Below are 17719 nucleotides of genomic sequence, written 5' to 3' on the forward strand. Positions count from 1 at the left end.
AATCACTGCTGATCCTAGTGTTGGCTTTTCCTGCTTCAGCGCAGGCTCAGGCAGCGGGGCTCCTCAAGGAGTTACGTTATCAACTCCCGACCGCAGCCGGCAGCCGCAGGGAGACACCGGCACCCGGTCGGTAACGAGGCGACAACGTAACACGTGGAGGAGCCCCGTCACTTCAAAAGACACGGAAAACCTCTGTTGGTTTGGAGGAGCTGCAGCATTTATTTCTGCACAAAGGTCCCCTGCACATTCACTAGATATTCTCAGAGCTAATCTAACTCTTCTGCAGTGTGGAGTGAGCGCGCGTTCACGTCTAGTAGAGGTGGAGCGAGTACGCGAGAACGCGCGCTCTGTCTGAGTGAAGGTAAGTAGGCATCGGAGACGAGGCTCCGGCCACACGCGAGCGCGCATATGCGAACTCGCATGTGTGGTGACCCGCTACATTTATACGCTTAAAAAGTTACAAACAGTCCCTTTAATTCAAGGCAGTATGATAGGATGATCCTCTCCGCGCCATGGGCACTCCATGCACTGACTGTGACTGAATATTGTGTTAATGACGTCATTGCGACCAATCAGGTGATTAAAGACAAGGATCATAATACCATCAAGCAGGGAGGGGCGGGTGGTGCGAGGAGAGAAAGAGAGAAAGAGAGAGAGGAGTGTGGTGCACGAATAGCAGAAAAGATGAGTGCAGTCGGAAACGAAGCAGCATGTAAAATTATGGTATTCTGGAAATTATAAGGTTTAGTATAATTAAATTGAATAATTTAAGTGATATATGTGCACACATACTAATCATAGGTCAAAACAGCTAAAGCTAAATTTGGCTGAATTATAAAAAGGCAGAAGTGGTAAAAACGAAGAGCCGTTTGGGAGCCGAAAGATCCGGCTCTTCTTGGTGAGCTGAGCCAAATGATCTGGCTCACTAAAAAGAGCCGTAATTCCCATTACTAGCAGCAGTAATTTAACAATCAAAGAATACCAGCGAAGAAGAAAACTGCTACGTCAGCGGTGACAACGCAGAATAACAACCAATCAGATCGCAGGGACGAAGATGGCGGAATCGGAGATGAGCGTCAGGTAGGAGCCGTTAGAAGCAAACTTTAACTAACATTCACGTTGTTTTAATAGTTTTTAAGTATTTACCAACGAGGAAACATTTCTAAACAACGTGTCTGTTTGTTAAGCCCCGTGGGCGGTAAACATTTATGTTTGACATGGTGTCTTTTGAGCTGTTTAGCGACATGCTAAGTTAGCTTAGCATGTGCTAGCAGTTTGAATTACTGTTGAACAGCGCGTGTGTGTTAGCCGCATGACAACAACAGCGTGACTGTGTGGAGTTCACTCCTCAGCTAGAACTGGCTTATTCAACTAGACGAAGAGCGGCCGGGCTTCCTTTCTAGTTAAAATGCATCACTGGTTAGTTATGACACAGGAGAAGAGGCCACCGCTAGTGTTTTGTCATGGAGAGGACAATGACACATTATTTGAAAGGAAAATATTTCCTTTTGTATTTGCACAGTTTGAAAATGGACCACTACTGAAAAAGCATCACAATATATGAGATATTAAATACACAGCAACACAAAAAGACAAGTTTATTAAAGGTTTCACACTGCCAGGTGCCTTTGTAACGAGATAATCAATGTTATTCACGTCACCTGTCAGTGGTCTTGATTTCATGGCTGATCAGTGTATGTCGTCACCCCTAAACTGCCTATTAGATAAACTTGTACTTTCACATGCAGATGAATTGATAGCTACTGTCCTGTGTAATATACATTAATGTATTTGTTAAAATATACCCATTATTCTCTTAGGAGCAGTCGAGAATTATGGACCATATTGCTGGGAAGATCTGCGTTACGAGAGCCGGTATGTCTTCTTGCCACACGTCCTTATGCTCCATATATGCAACTACAACTGTGTGGAGGTTGAATCAGAGTTTATGATTGGATTGTTTTAAGGGGGTTAAATGGTCCCATCAGTACTTTAATTCTTGTAATTAGTGGAATCATCTTTTATTGAGTGAGTTTGGATGTACCAAAATCACAGAAATATTACTTTATCATACATGTGAAGAAAACATATTTGTTGTCCACTCACAGCATATTGTTATTTATACAGTACAGCAAATGACAGTGATTCTCCCTCTTCTTATCATGAATTGTTTGACGGGCACAGGCTCAGATAGAGGCAGAGCTCGACAGACACTGGGACAGACTGCATCAAGGACTCACTTACTTTAAGCCACCCAGGTATGTTAACAGTTATTTTAATCCTAACATCAAATCCACTACTAATCATAACAACCGAAAGAGTAACTGTCAGCATCACTTGTTCTAGCTCATCCTCTGCTGTGAAAGTGAAGGAAAACAAAGATGTTGCACAACCATTGAAGGATTTTGGTCTGAGGATCAGTAAACTATTGGTAAGAGTTTAAATTGTCTGTTTTACTTCAAAGGTGTGATTCATTTGGTGGTGCATTTCATGACGATTTGCTAATGATTTAATGCTTCAATAATGTTACAGGGTCTTGATGAGCGACAGAGTGTGCAGCTTTTACAGTGCTACCTACAAGAGGACTACAGAGGAACCCGTGATTCGTTAAAGGTGAGGTTTGTAATGCTGAGAAAATAGCAAGAGTACACTAAATTTTAAAAATGATTCAACTGAAAAAACACTGAACAGTCAGTGTATGTGTTAGTGTGACTGCTGACATGTAGTGTAAAGTGCTTTGAGTCGTCGGAAGACTAGAAAAGCACTATATAAACGCAACTCCATTTACCATTAAGGTTACCATATTTCATGAGGAACAAAGATTGTAAGAAGATATTATGATTGGTATTCAAATGGTGGCTAACAGAGTCTTCCATACAGGTTGTTCTCAAGGATGAGCGACAAAGCCAGGCGCTGCTGCTGAAGGTCAGTACAGAGATCTGCAGCTATTTACACTTGCTGTATAGTTACACTTGAGTCAGCAGTTAACTTCCATATTTAATCCAATAAGTATGACTGTGTATTTGCATTCACAGGTAGCTGACTATTACTACGAGGAGCGCATGTGCCTGCTCAGATGTGTCCTGCTATTGCTGACATACTTTCAGGATGAGCGACATCCCTATAGGGTGAGTAGCAGCTAGATCTGGATCACATCGTGTATTTCTCCCTGAAAAATATGTTTATTTGTTGTTGCTTCTGTAAAACAACTCTGGATGTGTTTGTTTTTGTCCAGGCTGAGTACAGTAACTGTGTCAATAAACTGGAGAAGGACCTTGTGAGCAAGTACCAGTCGCAGTTTGAGAACCTCTTCAAGGCAGAAGCACCAACATGGGAAACTCACGGAAACCTCATGGTGATAATTTGGTTCATATGTTTTGTTTATATCGGGTCAATACCATAATACTTATATTGTAACCTAGATCTGATTTAAATATCACATAATACTTGGTGACATTTGTCCATCAAAAGATGTTAATAGTTTTTATAATCATTTCAAGACGGAGAGGCACGTGTCACTATGGTTCCTGCAGTGTCTGAGGGAACAGTCTCTGCTGCTGGAGATCATCTTTCTGTATTACGCTTACTTTGAGATGAGCCCGACCGACCTGCTGAACTTCACCAAAATGTTCAAAGAACAAGGCTTTGGTTTGCGGCAGACCAACAGACACCTAGTGGACAAGAACATGGACTCGCTTGTTGACCGCATCGGGTAAGAGCACATATGAAGCATATATGAGCATATGAAATTCATATGTTTAAAGTGAGCTGTCTCCCAGGATAGTGTAAATAGTGTGTTGGTTTTGTGGTATGTGACTTTGATTAAAACCTAAAATCCTAAAATCAGACAGAAGGTACTGTTGGTGAAAGCTAACCAAATGCTTAGCTACTACTAAGGTACATTTTTTAAAGAGTTAGATTATAAATACATTAACACATAACATAAGCCAATGTTCTTTATAGAGATTCCTTAAATTTGTTCTTAAAGAATTGTAACCAAGATATGTACTGAATGGGCCAATCACAATTGGAAAATAAACTGGTCAGTATTGGTGTTATGGCATCACCGTTTCTAAATCATCTCAAACATATATTTGAGATTTCTGTACAATTTCTTGTTACTTATTGGCTGACATATACACAGACACAATACATCTGCAATAAGCATTTATTGGACAATATATTTAATACATTGCTTAATATTTTATTCCTTGTGTAGTCTTTAATGTCTTGTATATTTCTTTGGCCTGCAGATATTTGAGCTCTCTCATCCTGGTTGAGGGAATGGACATAGACTTCCTGCACAAGTGTGCCCTGGAAGACTGTACAGAGCAGCATCAGTTCTCCAATGCTCCTGATGTCATCAAGGTTTGACCCCAGACTCTAAACGCAGCACACTTAAATATTTTGTAATGTAACTGTGGAGCAATCAAACTCAACCGTACAGTGTGTGAACTGATTTAGGCGCATTGAATAAACCATACAGGCATATGAACAACAACCTCTATATTTCCTCTGTTTGTTCCAGGAGATGGATCAGCTGCTGTTGACATTTGGTGACATCCCTCATCAGGGGCCGGTGCTGCTGGCCTGGGTCCTGCTGAGACACACTCTGCGACCAGAGGAGTCCAGCCCCGTGGTCAGGAGGATAGGCAACACCGCCCTGCAGTTGGGAGTGTTCAAGTACATTTCAACCATGCTGAAAGGCCTTGGAGTCTCAGGGAATAATGTAAGATAACATAGATACACGCGTCAAACTTAAAATTCTTAAGAAGGTGGGAAAACATTTATAACTTTTTGTTAAAGGAAAACGTTCAGAGCGCTTCTGGTTTTCTCTACCAGGTAGTTAAATGTAATCACATGGGGCCTCAGACCTAAATCAACCTCTAATGAGATGGCTAGAATGAAAACCACCTGGCAGTAGGGAAACAGCGAATTCGTTTTATAGTCAGAATCTGAGCTAAATCAGACTTCAGGTTTTATAATCATACCCATCAAGCTGTGGTTTATACGGACACTGAAGTGAAGACAATGCACTGCGAAAAAATACTTTGCTAAATGTTGTTTGTGTGATCGCTGAAAATAACAAGTTCTACTAACACATTTGTGCATCATAAACTCACATTTCCCCCTGTTAAAATATGACACAGCAACACAAACATACCAGTAGGTGCCAACGTCTTTTCTCAGATATGTATTTGTATTGTTAGACGGCATAAAATTGTCTGTCACTCTTTTTATCTCCAGTGCACAGCAAGCACAGCAAAGATGTGCATCTACGGCCTCCTCTCATTTGTGATCACTTCCTTTGAAGAGGAAAGCCTACAGGTATTCATCCAGATTTTACATGCATATATGTTAAAATGTTCCTTACTCACAATCATATTTGTAACTTGCTCTTTATCATCATGCATGCGACAGACCGATGGTGTGGCGACACAGTGCTCCCACCTGATTGATGCTGCCTGTGAGGTCCTCTCTGCTCCCAGTCTGGCTGAAGTCTTTTGGGAAATGGTGAGAAAAAACAAAGAAAGAAGACTTCTTTAACGATAAAATTGGATAAAAAAACTGTTGATAATCTTTTTTGTTCGTCAAATTTTTAATCCAGAAGCCGAACATGGGATTGGGAATGATTCTGGACAGTGCAGTCGGGATGTTCCCCCACAAGATCGGACCACTGTTACAGCTTCTAACTGCACTTCTGTCAAACAAGTCGACTGTTAAAAAGGTAGATTTCACACATGCACACACTCAACTTTTCCCTATGTAAATGGTTTAACGATATATTTTATTACCTCTATGTGACAGGTGTACAACTTTTTGGATAAGATGTCCTTCTACACGCAAGTTTACAAACATAAGCCCAATGATATCGTCTCCAAGGATGATGAGACACTGTGGAGGAGACAAACACCAAAACTCCTCTACCCTCTTGGTTAGTTTTTCTGGTTACAAAATGTTGTGCCCAGACCAGTGTCTGAATTGTTTATGCTTATGTGTAGCAGGCATAATAATAAAAGGTCATGTTTCTCTTGTGTGAGGTACCTCCACTCTAACATTTCGTCCCAACCATCAGGCTCAGGGCAGACTAACCTGTGGATGCCACAGGGAGTGCTGGGCCAGGTGATGATTGGAGGCGAACAGGGCTACGTGGTCCGCTGGGACCACTCCTACAGCTCCTGGACTCTCTTCACCTGTGAGGTGGAGATGCTTCTTCATGTTGTTTCAACTGCAGGTACACAGCAGGATCTGTCAAATATTCTCACAAAGCAGATTGGTGTATCTTTTAAAGGATAAGGTTGTCTATTTTGTATTTTTGTTATTGTCAACAAAACCAATAATTAAGGCTGTCAAAGTTAACGTTATAATAACACATTAACAAAAAATGTATTTCAACACCACTAATTTCTTTAACGCATTAACGCAACTTGTGAAGCTAAAGTGAAGATACTGGTATCATATGAAACTAGAAAACCTAAGGGATCACCGACCATGTCATACTATCTTGTCGTAAAGGAGGCAAAATAATGCTCCAAACTTATGCTAAATTTTGGTGAGGAAAAACTGTGATCCAGCAAATGTTTTATTTATTATTATGTCTTGCTTATTATCCCACTCCTTGTTTCAGCATAATTCATTTATCCATACCTTTTTTTGTACTAGATGTTATATCTCACTGTGCACGTGTGAAACCCATCCTGGATCTGGTCCATAAGATCATCAGCACAGACTGGACTGTGTCGGATTGTCTGTTGCCTCTCACGTCACGCATCTACATGTTGCTGCAGAGGTAAACTCACTTTACAGAGACACTTATCAAACTCCTTATCAAAGTGTGTTTGTTATTTCGGTCTTGATTAGAAACCTAGAATGAATTTGTGTGTTTACCGTCTGTTAGGTTAACGTCAGTCATCAACCCTCCAGTGGACGTGATCGCCTCCTGTGTGAACTGCCTCTCCGTGCTGGCTGCAAGGATGCCTGGGAAGGTGGGTATGCTGGCTACTTCCAGTGTGAATAGTAGGGTTGGGAAAAAAATTAATTTACCTATGTAGAATCGCAATACATATCGAATCGAGCACCCGAGTATCGTGATAGTATCGAATCCGGAGATAGTTGTATCGTCCCGCCCTAGTGAATAGGAGGTAAAATTAAGGATTTAAAGTCCCTGAATCCTTCTCACACATCTCGTATCTTTTGTTTTTATCTTCAGGTGTGGTCCAGTCTGCACCACACAGGTTTCCTCCCCTTTGCCTCCAACCCTTTGACCAGCATGGCTCAGTGTGTAAGGTACTGTGTGCTGCCTAATCTTGAATATTTTTAATTTGCCTGGCAAATAACAGACTTTTATTTTTTTGGGGAAATAAAAGGCATTGAACAAGTATTGTTTTTTTTTCTTTCTAGTGCTGAAGGGATGAAGGCCGGTAACTATGGCAACCTGCTGGTCCAGATTGAGCAGCCCAGGGGGGAGTATGCTGTGACCATCGCCTTCCTTCGTCTCATTACAACCCTGGTCAAGGTAACAACAGTTTTTTTACCAAAAGAGATGTACTGAACATTTGTCATTGTTTTGTGTTGTGAATGAATTTCCAATAATAAATATATACATACATTTGCATAAAGCAAGCATATTTGTCCACTCCCATGTTGATAAGAGTATTAAATACTTGACAAATCTCCCTTTAAGGTACATTTTGAACAGATAAAAAAAGTGTGACTAATTGCGATTAACTATAGATCATGCGATTAATCGCAATTAAATATTTTAATCGATTGACAAATCTTGTGTGCCGGCCACTATAATGTACATTATTTAACTCTCTTCTTCCAGGGTCAGCTTGGCAGCACTCAGAACAAAGGCCTGATGCCCTGTGTGCTGCTGGTGTTAAAGGAGATGCTGCCCACGTACCATAAGTGGCGTTACAATACCTATGGAGTCAGGGAGAGGATAGGTAAGGGCACTTGTATGAAATGACAGTTGTGGCGAGTATCTTTCTTCAAGACTGGAAAATGAAAGTAAAAACCTGCTGCTCTTTGTTGCTGCAGGCTGTCTTATTTTGGAGCTGATCCATGCCATTCTCAATCTGAGTCCAGAGGGAGAGGACCAGGGCAGGTAAGGAGAAGTTTGTTGGGATTAAAGTGTCTTGACTCAATTACCTGCACATTTTTCTGTAAATCCAGTCAGGTGAACATTCAAACAGGCCTAACTTTACTTTAATGTTATCCCACTTCTAGTGGGTCATAGGTGATGATTAAAAGGGATTATTTTTCTATAAGTCTATACATTGTTTTTAGGAAAATCCTACTCATTGTGCCTTTTAATGTATTTGTAAAATTGTTGATGAATTCTTTTCTTCTTTGCTGCAGCACTCCCACCCTGCAGTCTCTGTGTATCTACAGCCTGGCAAACACCGAGGCTGGACAGGCAGTCGTCAATATCATGGGAGTTGGAGTGGACACCATAGATATGGTCCTGGCTGCACAGCCCAGCAGGTGAACGGACAAAACCTCCCATATGTTTGTCTAATTGTGTTGTCATGTTGAAAATTTCAATAGTTATATCTTCTTGCTTCTCTCTGACTGTCTAGCTGTGGCGCTGAGGGTCCCGGTCAGATCCTGATCCAGACAGTCAAACTGGCTTTCTCTGTTACCAACAACGTCATCCGCCTGAAGCCGCCGTCTGACGTTGTGTCCCCTTTGGAGCAAGCCCTGACGCAGCACGGTGGCCATGGCAACAATCTCATAGTTGTCTTGGCCAAGTATATTTACCACAAACATGACCCAGCGCTGCCTCGCCTGGCAATCCAGCTGCTCAAAAGGCTCGCCACAGTAAGGGGACTTATAATATATACGACACATGCAGTATTTGTTGTACGTGATGGGTTTGTTTTGGACTTGGATGTTGAGCTGTTCTTTTGTACAACAGTAAATATTCATGATGTTCAACTTATGTTTTGTCTGTAGGTGGCTCCCATGTCAGTCTACGCTTGCCTCGGCAGCGACGCAGCGGCCATACGGGATGCGTTCCTCACTCGGCTGCAGAGCAAGACAGAAGACATGAGGATCAAGGTCATGATCCTTGAGTTCCTCACCGTTGCTGTAGAGACCCAGCCCGGCCTCATTGAGCTTTTCCTCAACCTGGAAGTCAAAGATGGGAAAGAGGGGTCAAAGGTAAGAACAGCAGGGATACTGTATGTGTAGTAGGGCTGTCTTTGACAAAGAAATTCTTAGTCGACTCATGATTTTGATGATTTAGTTGACAATTAATCGAATAATCATTGCAGCTCAAAGTGTTTTTTGTTTTTACTTTTAGTATTGCTGCATCTGGATTCAAAATATCTTTATTTTAACCTGTAGGAGTTTCTGCTTGGCGAGTGGAGCTGTCTTCATGTGGTGTTGGACCTGATTGACTCCAAACAGCAGGGGAAATATTGGTGTCCCCCGCTGCTCCACCGAGCGGCCCTGGCCTTCCTCCTCGCACTCTGGCAGGATCGCAGGGATAGTGCCATCTCTGTCTTACGTACCAAGTAAGCACATCAGACAAAATTACTGGCTCTGACCTGGAAGAAAAATGTGCAACTGGATGTTTTGAATCACTGAATAGTGGAGTTTGATGAATATATCGCTGCTTTTTGTACACAGAGAAAGGTTTTGGGAAAATTTGACAACGCCTCTCTTTGGAACCCTCACCCCACCTTCAGATACCACAGAGGTATTTTGCTCTTTTTTTTTTTACACTGCTTTCATGATTACATGAGTAAGATGTCAAGTGTGTCAACTCAAGAATTGTATTTTACCTTCAGCCTTGTGTTCTGGAGACGTGTGCTTTTGTCATGAAAATCATCGGCCTTGAGATCTACTATGTCGTCAGGTAAATTCAGTGTTCCCATATTTATCACTTTAATTTAACTCATAGCTCAGGTAATTGATATTATTTGTCTGTTCTGTTACAGTGGTTCCTTGGAGCAGTCTCTGAAGGATGGGCTTCAGAAGTTTTCCAATGCACGAAGATATGAGTACTGGTCCCAGTATGTCAAGTCGCTAGTGTGCCACGTGGCGGACATGGAGGAGGAAGGCATCTGTTCCTTCCCTGAGACCCAGATGTTGATCTCTGCCTGGAGGATGCTGCTAATTCTTTCCACGACCCACGTATGTTACTGCAAACGCAATCATGGTTATAGTGTTTTAGGTGATGATGTAAGGGCCCGGGGTATACTCGATCAGAACTAGTTCTTACAACATTTTGTCTGCCCACATCGGAAATTAAATGTTTATAGTTGTTCAGAACAGCTATACTTGAAGGCAGAGTGGAAAAATGCAATATCGTTTTACATACTGGGATAAAACGCACATTTTCAGTCTCTCCTGGAAGTATGTAATAATAATGTATAAATCCCAAATAGCCCATGAAATAAGGAATAATCCCACAATTCATATTCAACATTGAAAATTCATTGTCATTCTCAGGCGGATATCGCTGTTTGTTGTGTGTAGAGGTGTGTGTACTGTAGATGGAGACAGACACAATAACATGTCAGCCTGCTGCATCGCGTCGCGAAGCTTCGAATACCTTTTGAATATTTTTCACCCAAGCTTCGATACCCAAAAATGGTATTCGGGACAGCCCCTCAACCTTACATTTTGGCCTGTAAATTTTGAAACTGAAGTCTCAAAAACAAATCTTTTTTTTCGTAGAATCTGTGGGTCTAGACGAATCTATACATATAAGCCATAGATATAAGCCATAGCCATTTGCGTCTAGATCTCTACTCCTACAAATTTTTATCAAAACCACAACAGTTCTTTTTACACTTTGTTTTTTGCATGGATTAAACCTCATATTTAATGGAAAGATACGGGGGAGGTATCGGTCTGATCTAACTCTCTGCAATAAATCGCATTTCAAGCGATTGATTGGTTTAGTGTCCTGCACTTTTTAAGTGGCCTGAGAATTGAGTAGTTTTTGCTCTGAACCTCATCTGCAGATGCAACACATGAACATGTGATTGGTATATTTTGTGTTTACAGTCAGATGTGATGCAGCTGACAGAGGACTCGACCAAACTGAAGCTTTTCATGGACGTCCTGGACGGGACTAAAGCCGCTGTAAGTCATCATGACTTAAGATATCTTTGTGTAGTTTGTCTTCAATTTTTTATTTAGCTTCTTTTGTATTTCTCCTCCTTTTATCACTGTTTTACTTTCTAACTCTTTCTGTCTCTTTCAGTTGACGACACCGATGTCTGTGTCTTGTCTTCGTCTTGGATCCATGATGGCTACTCTACTACTCATCCTCCTCAAACAGTGGAGGAGGTGTGTATTCATGCATGTGACAAGAGAGAGTTTATAGGTTTTCTTAATGTCGTAGTCAACAGTGCATACTTGTATCCAAACTTCTTTATCTCTAATAAATTCTGTTACTGCTCTCCTCTTGTCTCCAGTGTTGTAGCAACAGCTCCTGACATCCTGTCTCCACTCTCCCTGATTCTGGAGAGTGTCCTGCAAGCTGACCAGCAGATGATGGAGAGGACCAAAGCCAAAATCTTCTCTGCACTCATTTCTGTGCTGCAGATTCAGGGACTCAACGGTAAGAGGCATGTTTGTCTACTGTTGTCTGTGTTTCAATCGAATGTTACAGTGGTCTGTAGCTCAGCCTTTTTGTTGATTCATTTCTTTGTCAACTAGGTGGAGATATTTCCCAGCTGCCCCAGCTGTTGCTGTCCGTGTGCGAGACTGTGAAAGACGAGGCTCTGGCGCTCATTGACAATACTCGTCACATGAGCCAGATGGGAGACACGGTGGAGGACGAGGACAGCATGGAGACGGACTCTTTCCGCGGCCCACAGAAGGACCAGAGAGATGGGGTGAGCTGAGGCAGGAATGATGGACACAAGTTTTGGTGTTTTTCATACTTGAAATGCCAATTTTGGTTCTATGTCTCCCCTTTTATAGAGGAGTCAAAAAGTCAGTCTCACATCCAATGATTCAACATTTAGCTTTGAACTTTCAAGATGTCAAGTGTTTCTTAGGTTATTAATGCTGAGGCAGGAGAAAGGCTCTGGATAACATTTATTAGTTATTATTAACGTCTTAAAATGTCATTGTAGTGAGATAATTTTTTCTGCTGTACGATAAGATGAATAACAGTTTGATGTTACATAGACAAATAACATTTTTGCCAGACAGTTCATCAACCACTTTCATAACTGTGATATGAGCAAAACAGTTTCTGGTATCTTCACCAGCATTGGCCATATTTATGATCCTATTCATGGTTAACAATGAATCTACACAGTAACAGAGTAAATCCAACATAAAGTTAATTTTTCACTCTTTCCCTTTTTATCAGGTGTGTGTGCTAGCACTGCACTTAGCGAAGGAGCTGTGTCGCACCGATGAGGATGGCGAGCACTGGGTCTCGGTGATGAGGAAGGTTCCAGTTCTCCCCTCGGTGCTCAGCGCTGTTGAGCTCAGCTTGCGATCCAAACACAACCTCTACTTCACCGAGGCTGCACTTCACCTGCTGCTCACACTGGCCCGCACTCCTCAGGTAAACACATTCTTCCACTTGAAATTTAAAGGATAAGGCTGTTTTTGTATTTTTCTTTTTGCCAATATAGAGTTAATGTCCCAAAACAGCTGGACTCAAACAGGAGAAAGTAGTGCATTTGTTGGGGACTTTTTACAGCTAAGGACTAAAACACTTTTTCTATGGCACAGAGCAAAAAGCTGCATCAGGCTTTGGATACACAGACAATACTTGCCTCATCCTTTACTGTTTTTAAATCAATTCTTTACATCAATTGAAGATGTGAAATGTTGAAGGTGTCCTCATTTCTCCTCCAGGGCGCCGCAGCTGTTGCTGGAGCAGGAGTCATCCAGACTATCTGCCTCCCTCTTCTGAGTGTCTACGAGGTGTCATCAAACGGAGCGTCACAGGTGATAGAAATGAAATTATAGCAACCCCTTTACAGAAACATTTTTCCTGCCTTGCTCATCACATAGCATTGTTTAATCATACAGACACAGCACTGCATTAACATGATGTAATAACATTGTATGTTTGTGAGCAGAGTTTCTCCCGGAAGTCCCAGGACTCCGCCTGTTGGCCGGGGGTGTACCGCCTCTGCATGTCTTTAATGGAGAGCCTGCTCAAGACGCTACGCTACAACTTCATCAACGAAGCTCTGGACTTTGTCGGAGTACATCAAGAACGCATACTGCAGGTATGACTGTAATGAAAGTCGTCTTATTGCACAAATTAACTAACTGATTTGCATTCATGCAGGTAAAGTTAACACACGTGCATTCATAACATTCAGGTACTGTTGTATGCTGGTAATGTGGGTGTTGTTGTTTTTCTTGATGACATTAGTATTACTAATCTTCACGTTAACCTCCTCTCTCCCGTTCAGTGTCTGAATGCAGTGCGAACAGTTCAGAGCCTGGCATGTTTGGACGAGGCGGATCACACGGTCGGTTTCCTGCTGCAGCTCTCGAGCTTCTGTAAGGAGTGGCAGTTTCACCTGCCCAAATTGCTAAGAGATGTACAGGCAAGTCCAGAGGAAAGCACCGCATCAGCAAAGATAACACCACCATGCTCCACTGGTGCAGTGACACTGCAGTATTCTGGTAGTCAGTATTTTTCGTTCCGTCTCCTCCCTGCAGGTAAACCTGTGTTATCTGTGCCAGACCTGCACGTATTTGCTCCACAGCAAGAAGATGCTTCATCACTACCTCCAGGTCAGAAATCAGGACATTTTCTACCTTTTTTTATATGATACTATACTATGACTTTTAATTTTTTCGACATGCTATACTTTGAATTTTTTTCATGAAACTTTTCGACATGCTATACTATGACTTTTTTTCATAACATTTTCGGCACGCTACACTATGAATTTTTTTTCATGAAACGTTTCGACATGCTATACTATATTTTTTCGACATGCTACACTGACTTTTTTTTCATAAAATCTTCGACATGCTATACAATTTCTTTTTTTTCATAACATTTTCGACATGCTATACTATGACTTTTTTTCATGAAAATTTTCGACATACTATGACTTTTTTTTCATGAAAATTTTTGAAATGCTATATTATGACTTTTTTCATAAAACTTTCGACATGCTATACTATGACTTTCTTTTCAAACATTTTCGACATACTATTTTATATCGAAAAAAGTCATAGTGATATGTCATAAAATGTAAAAAAAAAAAAAAGTCATAGAATAGGATTTGGAAAAAATAAAAAAAAATGTAATATAGTCTGACGAACAAAATAAAAAAGTCAGTATAGTATGTCGAAAAAATTAAAAAACTCATAGTATGTCGGAAAAAAGTCATAGTATAGTATTCCAAAAAAGGTCAATTTATAGTATGTCCAAAAAATGGGGGGAAAAGAGTCATAGTATAGTATGTCGAATAAAATAAAAAAAAGTCCTAGTATGTCAAAAAGAAGTCATAGTATAGTATGTCCAAAAATAAATAAATAATTTAGTCATATGTCAAAAAAATTAAAAAGTCATAGTATGTTGAGTCCCCAGTTCACCTGTTGTGTTCGCAGCTGTGGCGTTGCTAGTGGCTTCGTGCTCGCCGTTGTCGCACACATGCGATCTTTCAGCGTGGCGTAACGTTAGCGAGTGTCCAACAGACCGTTATTTATTCAGGTTTTGTTTGCTTTTTTTTAAAGGCTAAAAACGGTGAAGCGTTGCCTCCTGGTCCCCTTCCCAGGACACAGCGGGCCCCCCCAACCCCGTCTAAAGAAGCACCAGGTGGAGGGGAGAGAGAAGAAGCCGAGCAGAAGGCCCTACTGGCTGTCCAATGCAGTCTTCTGAAGATCCTCAGCAAAACCTTGGCAACTCTGCAGCACTTCACTCCAGACTGCTGCCAGATACTCCTGGACCAGGTCAGCCTACTTATTTTGCTCTAAAATTAATGTTTCTGTGTTCACGTCATTGCATAAAAGACAATAAGATGCTGATTTGTCTCTGCCTGTGCGCCAGAGTATGGACCTGGCAGAGTATCGTACCCTGTTTGTGCTCAGCTTCACAACTCCGGCGTTTGACCCAGATGTGGCTCCTTCGTTTGGAACCCTGCTGGCTACCATCAACGTGGCCCTGAGCATGTTGAGCGAGGTAGATGTTCAAAGTAATGGTGAACAACTTCAGCTACAGTCAGCCCACAGCAGATCCCTGATTGTGTTTGTTCCCTTTGTTCATAGATGGAGAAGAAGAAGGAGCCAGTTTCCTTGAGCATAGCCTCACTGGCCTCATCAGAGGAGATCCAAGCTCTGAAGTGAGTACATTTTTCCCACTACTTGAAGTATTATTTGATTGGGACTTTTAAGGAAATAGCTTGATAAAAAGTGGTGACCAATAAATAGTATTTTCATCGTCATTGCAATATGAACATGCACGATAGGCCTGCAAGGTATGAGGAAAATCTGCAATGAGTCTTTATGCTAAGCTAACTGGCTGTAGTTTCATATATCATCTAACTTTTGGAAAGAAAGTGAAAAAATATTTGACACAAATTGATAGTAATTGAGATGAATTTATCTTTTTTTGGTCAGGTCATTGCTGATGTTCACCATGGAGAACTGTTTCTACGTGCTGATCTCTCAGGCTGTTCGATGTCTCAAAGATCCCTCCATCCTCCCTCGAGACAAACAGAGGCTCAAACAGGAGCTCAGCTCTGAACTGGTGAGACTTACTCCTCTTTGTTTTAAGTCGTCTGTATGCTTTTAAAAGAGAAGTATTACGGGTGGGAAATAAAATCGATTCACTTATGATTTACGTTTTACCTAATCTTAACTTTTCTTCACCACCAGAGCACTCTTCTCTCGAGCCTTTCCCGCCACTTCCGCAGGGGTTCTCCATCGTCTCCGGCCAGCAGCATCCTCCCCTCCACCCAATCCAAACCCCCCACGCCAGGCTCCAAAGCAAGCCATGAAGGTCAGGAGCCATTCATCCAACTTGTTCAGGCCTTTGTCAGACTTGTGCAGCGATAGGTTTACACAAGTTGTTGCAGTTGTTGAAAGAGCACAAATGTGTGACTTGGAGTAAGTGTATTTAATGTTTGATAATGATTGGAGCCATAATTTGTTGGAACATTTCATCTTGCCAAAACTGCTGTTATAACTAGATTTGACATGACCACAACCAAAGTGTTTACTTCAAAAGGCCAATGAGGAAATTGTCCTAACAAACATGTATTATATGAAGAGATCTTGGTGCTACTAAACATCAGTCACTGACTGTGGTTTATCTTTCCAAGGCCTAGTTGTATAGGTCACTTTGATATGTAATGACCAGACATGTTTCTAGTGCTACTTAAAACTTTAGACCTTTCAAATATAATCTTCTCGTGTATAATGACTAAATGTAGTAGAAAAGCTTGTTGTGTAAAGCTCATTATACCTTTTCTAATTCTCTTCATTTTCACTCTTGATCTGAACTTTGCTATTTTCTTATCTGTGCTTATCCATGTACACATTTTGAAGCAGCTACCAAGATTTGTACTTAAAAAAAATGTATATGCTAATAAAGGGACTTTGTACAACAATTGGGTTTCATCTTTAAATTCTTTTCTTTACTGCATTTGCACATAATTCTTTGAACACACGGTAGTCCTGAACCATCATATACATAAACTGACCGATAAAAACAAAAAGGTAAAAATAAAGTCCGTAATAAAATACACTTTCATGGTCTTATACGCATCATGTAAAAAGAATAAAGGAACATATTTAAATTGCAGTAATAATTATTTACAAAGGCATTTTCTTTTAAAAGAAAGACACTTTTACAACTTCAGTACCTAAAATATATCAAATTATATGCAGGTTGTGCAATTATAATACAAAAAGGCTTTGATATCGGGAGAGTAAGGTGACTGTTTTACAGCAGGACAGAAAAGCAGGATAGGACCTGAAGGACATTAGGTAGCTACATTATCAAGAGCAGTGTAGGGCATTGAAACAGCAGATTTAGTAGGTGCAGTTTAAAGAGGCATCACTATTGTGATCCTCTGAGGATTCAGAGTGTGTACCTGCAGGTCTTCTGGAAACAGGAACACTTATCTGCCCAGGCTGAGGGTCTGGAGTGCCCCCTACTGGCCATTGACTGGGACCTCCTGAAACAGGAAATAGAAGTACTGTAACATCAGACTGAAAACAGACAGGCACTTTACATATTTGGCGTTGGACATGCAGGGTAAAAAATGTTGGTGCTGAAGGCAAAAAAGACAATTTACAACGACACATGCATCTGATCTCTTGTTTTAAAGGAACAGTTCAACATTTTGGGAAACACGCTTCTGAGTTTCTAGCTTTCGTGTATTACTGACATTACTCTTTCTAATAAACCTTGTTAGTCACTCAATTCCTTCCCTTGTTTTTTTGTTCCCACCCCGTCTATCTATCTATCTAGTTATCACAAACTAAGACTGTTTAGTTGTGCTACCTTACAATCAATGTATAGTAAATACTGTCAAAGTTAACGTGATAATACGTTAACGCACATTCATTTTAACGCAACTTGTGATTTTTAGGTTGAGGTTCAGTTTTAAAGCTAGAGTGAAGATACTGGTGTCATATGAAACTAGAAAACCTAATGAATCCATACCAACCATGTTATACTAGCTAAGGAGGTTAAATAACTCCAAACTTGCGCTAAATTCTGGCGAGGAAAAAGTGGCATGGCCATTTTCAAAGG

The 17719-nt window shown here is 41.0% G+C and overlaps 2 protein-coding genes across 10 annotated transcripts in view; one reads left to right on the plus strand and one right to left on the minus strand.

The window, feature by feature from the left end:
* Window positions 1–1054: 1054 nt before the first annotated feature.
* Window positions 1055–16568, plus strand: nup188 (nucleoporin 188). The gene is made up of 43 exons (XM_037753857.1): window positions 1055–1080; window positions 1821–1875; window positions 2185–2258; window positions 2347–2431; window positions 2533–2613; window positions 2881–2925; window positions 3036–3128; window positions 3236–3355; window positions 3501–3712; window positions 4254–4368; window positions 4529–4729; window positions 5248–5328; window positions 5422–5514; window positions 5609–5728; window positions 5809–5935; window positions 6077–6235; window positions 6664–6790; window positions 6899–6986; window positions 7211–7287; window positions 7402–7516; window positions 7829–7949; window positions 8044–8110; window positions 8365–8490; window positions 8586–8826; window positions 8962–9168; window positions 9355–9524; window positions 9640–9709; window positions 9801–9868; window positions 9951–10146; window positions 11026–11103; window positions 11225–11310; window positions 11439–11584; window positions 11683–11861; window positions 12347–12547; window positions 12844–12936; window positions 13071–13223; window positions 13413–13550; window positions 13666–13740; window positions 14695–14910; window positions 15008–15139; window positions 15226–15299; window positions 15577–15706; window positions 15835–16568. Exons 1-43 carry the CDS (start codon window positions 1055–1057, stop codon window positions 16012–16014), a joined length of 5241 nt encoding a protein of 1746 aa, XP_037609785.1. The 3' UTR covers window positions 16015–16568.
* Window positions 16569–17719, minus strand: part of cdk5rap2 (CDK5 regulatory subunit associated protein 2) — a 43266-nt gene continuing 42115 nt past the window's right edge. For all 9 annotated transcript variants that reach the window (XM_037753853.1, XM_037753855.1, XM_037753851.1 and 6 more), the window contains one exon: window positions 16569–17138. In XM_037753853.1, coding sequence (XP_037609781.1) covers window positions 16993–17138 — 146 coding nt within the window. In that variant the 3' untranslated portion in view covers window positions 16569–16992. The remainder of the gene's footprint in view (window positions 17139–17719) is intronic.

This window comes from Sebastes umbrosus, chromosome 19, assembly GCF_015220745.1.
Source record: "Sebastes umbrosus isolate fSebUmb1 chromosome 19, fSebUmb1.pri, whole genome shotgun sequence".
NCBI classification, from domain to species: domain Eukaryota; kingdom Metazoa; phylum Chordata; class Actinopteri; order Perciformes; family Sebastidae; genus Sebastes; species Sebastes umbrosus.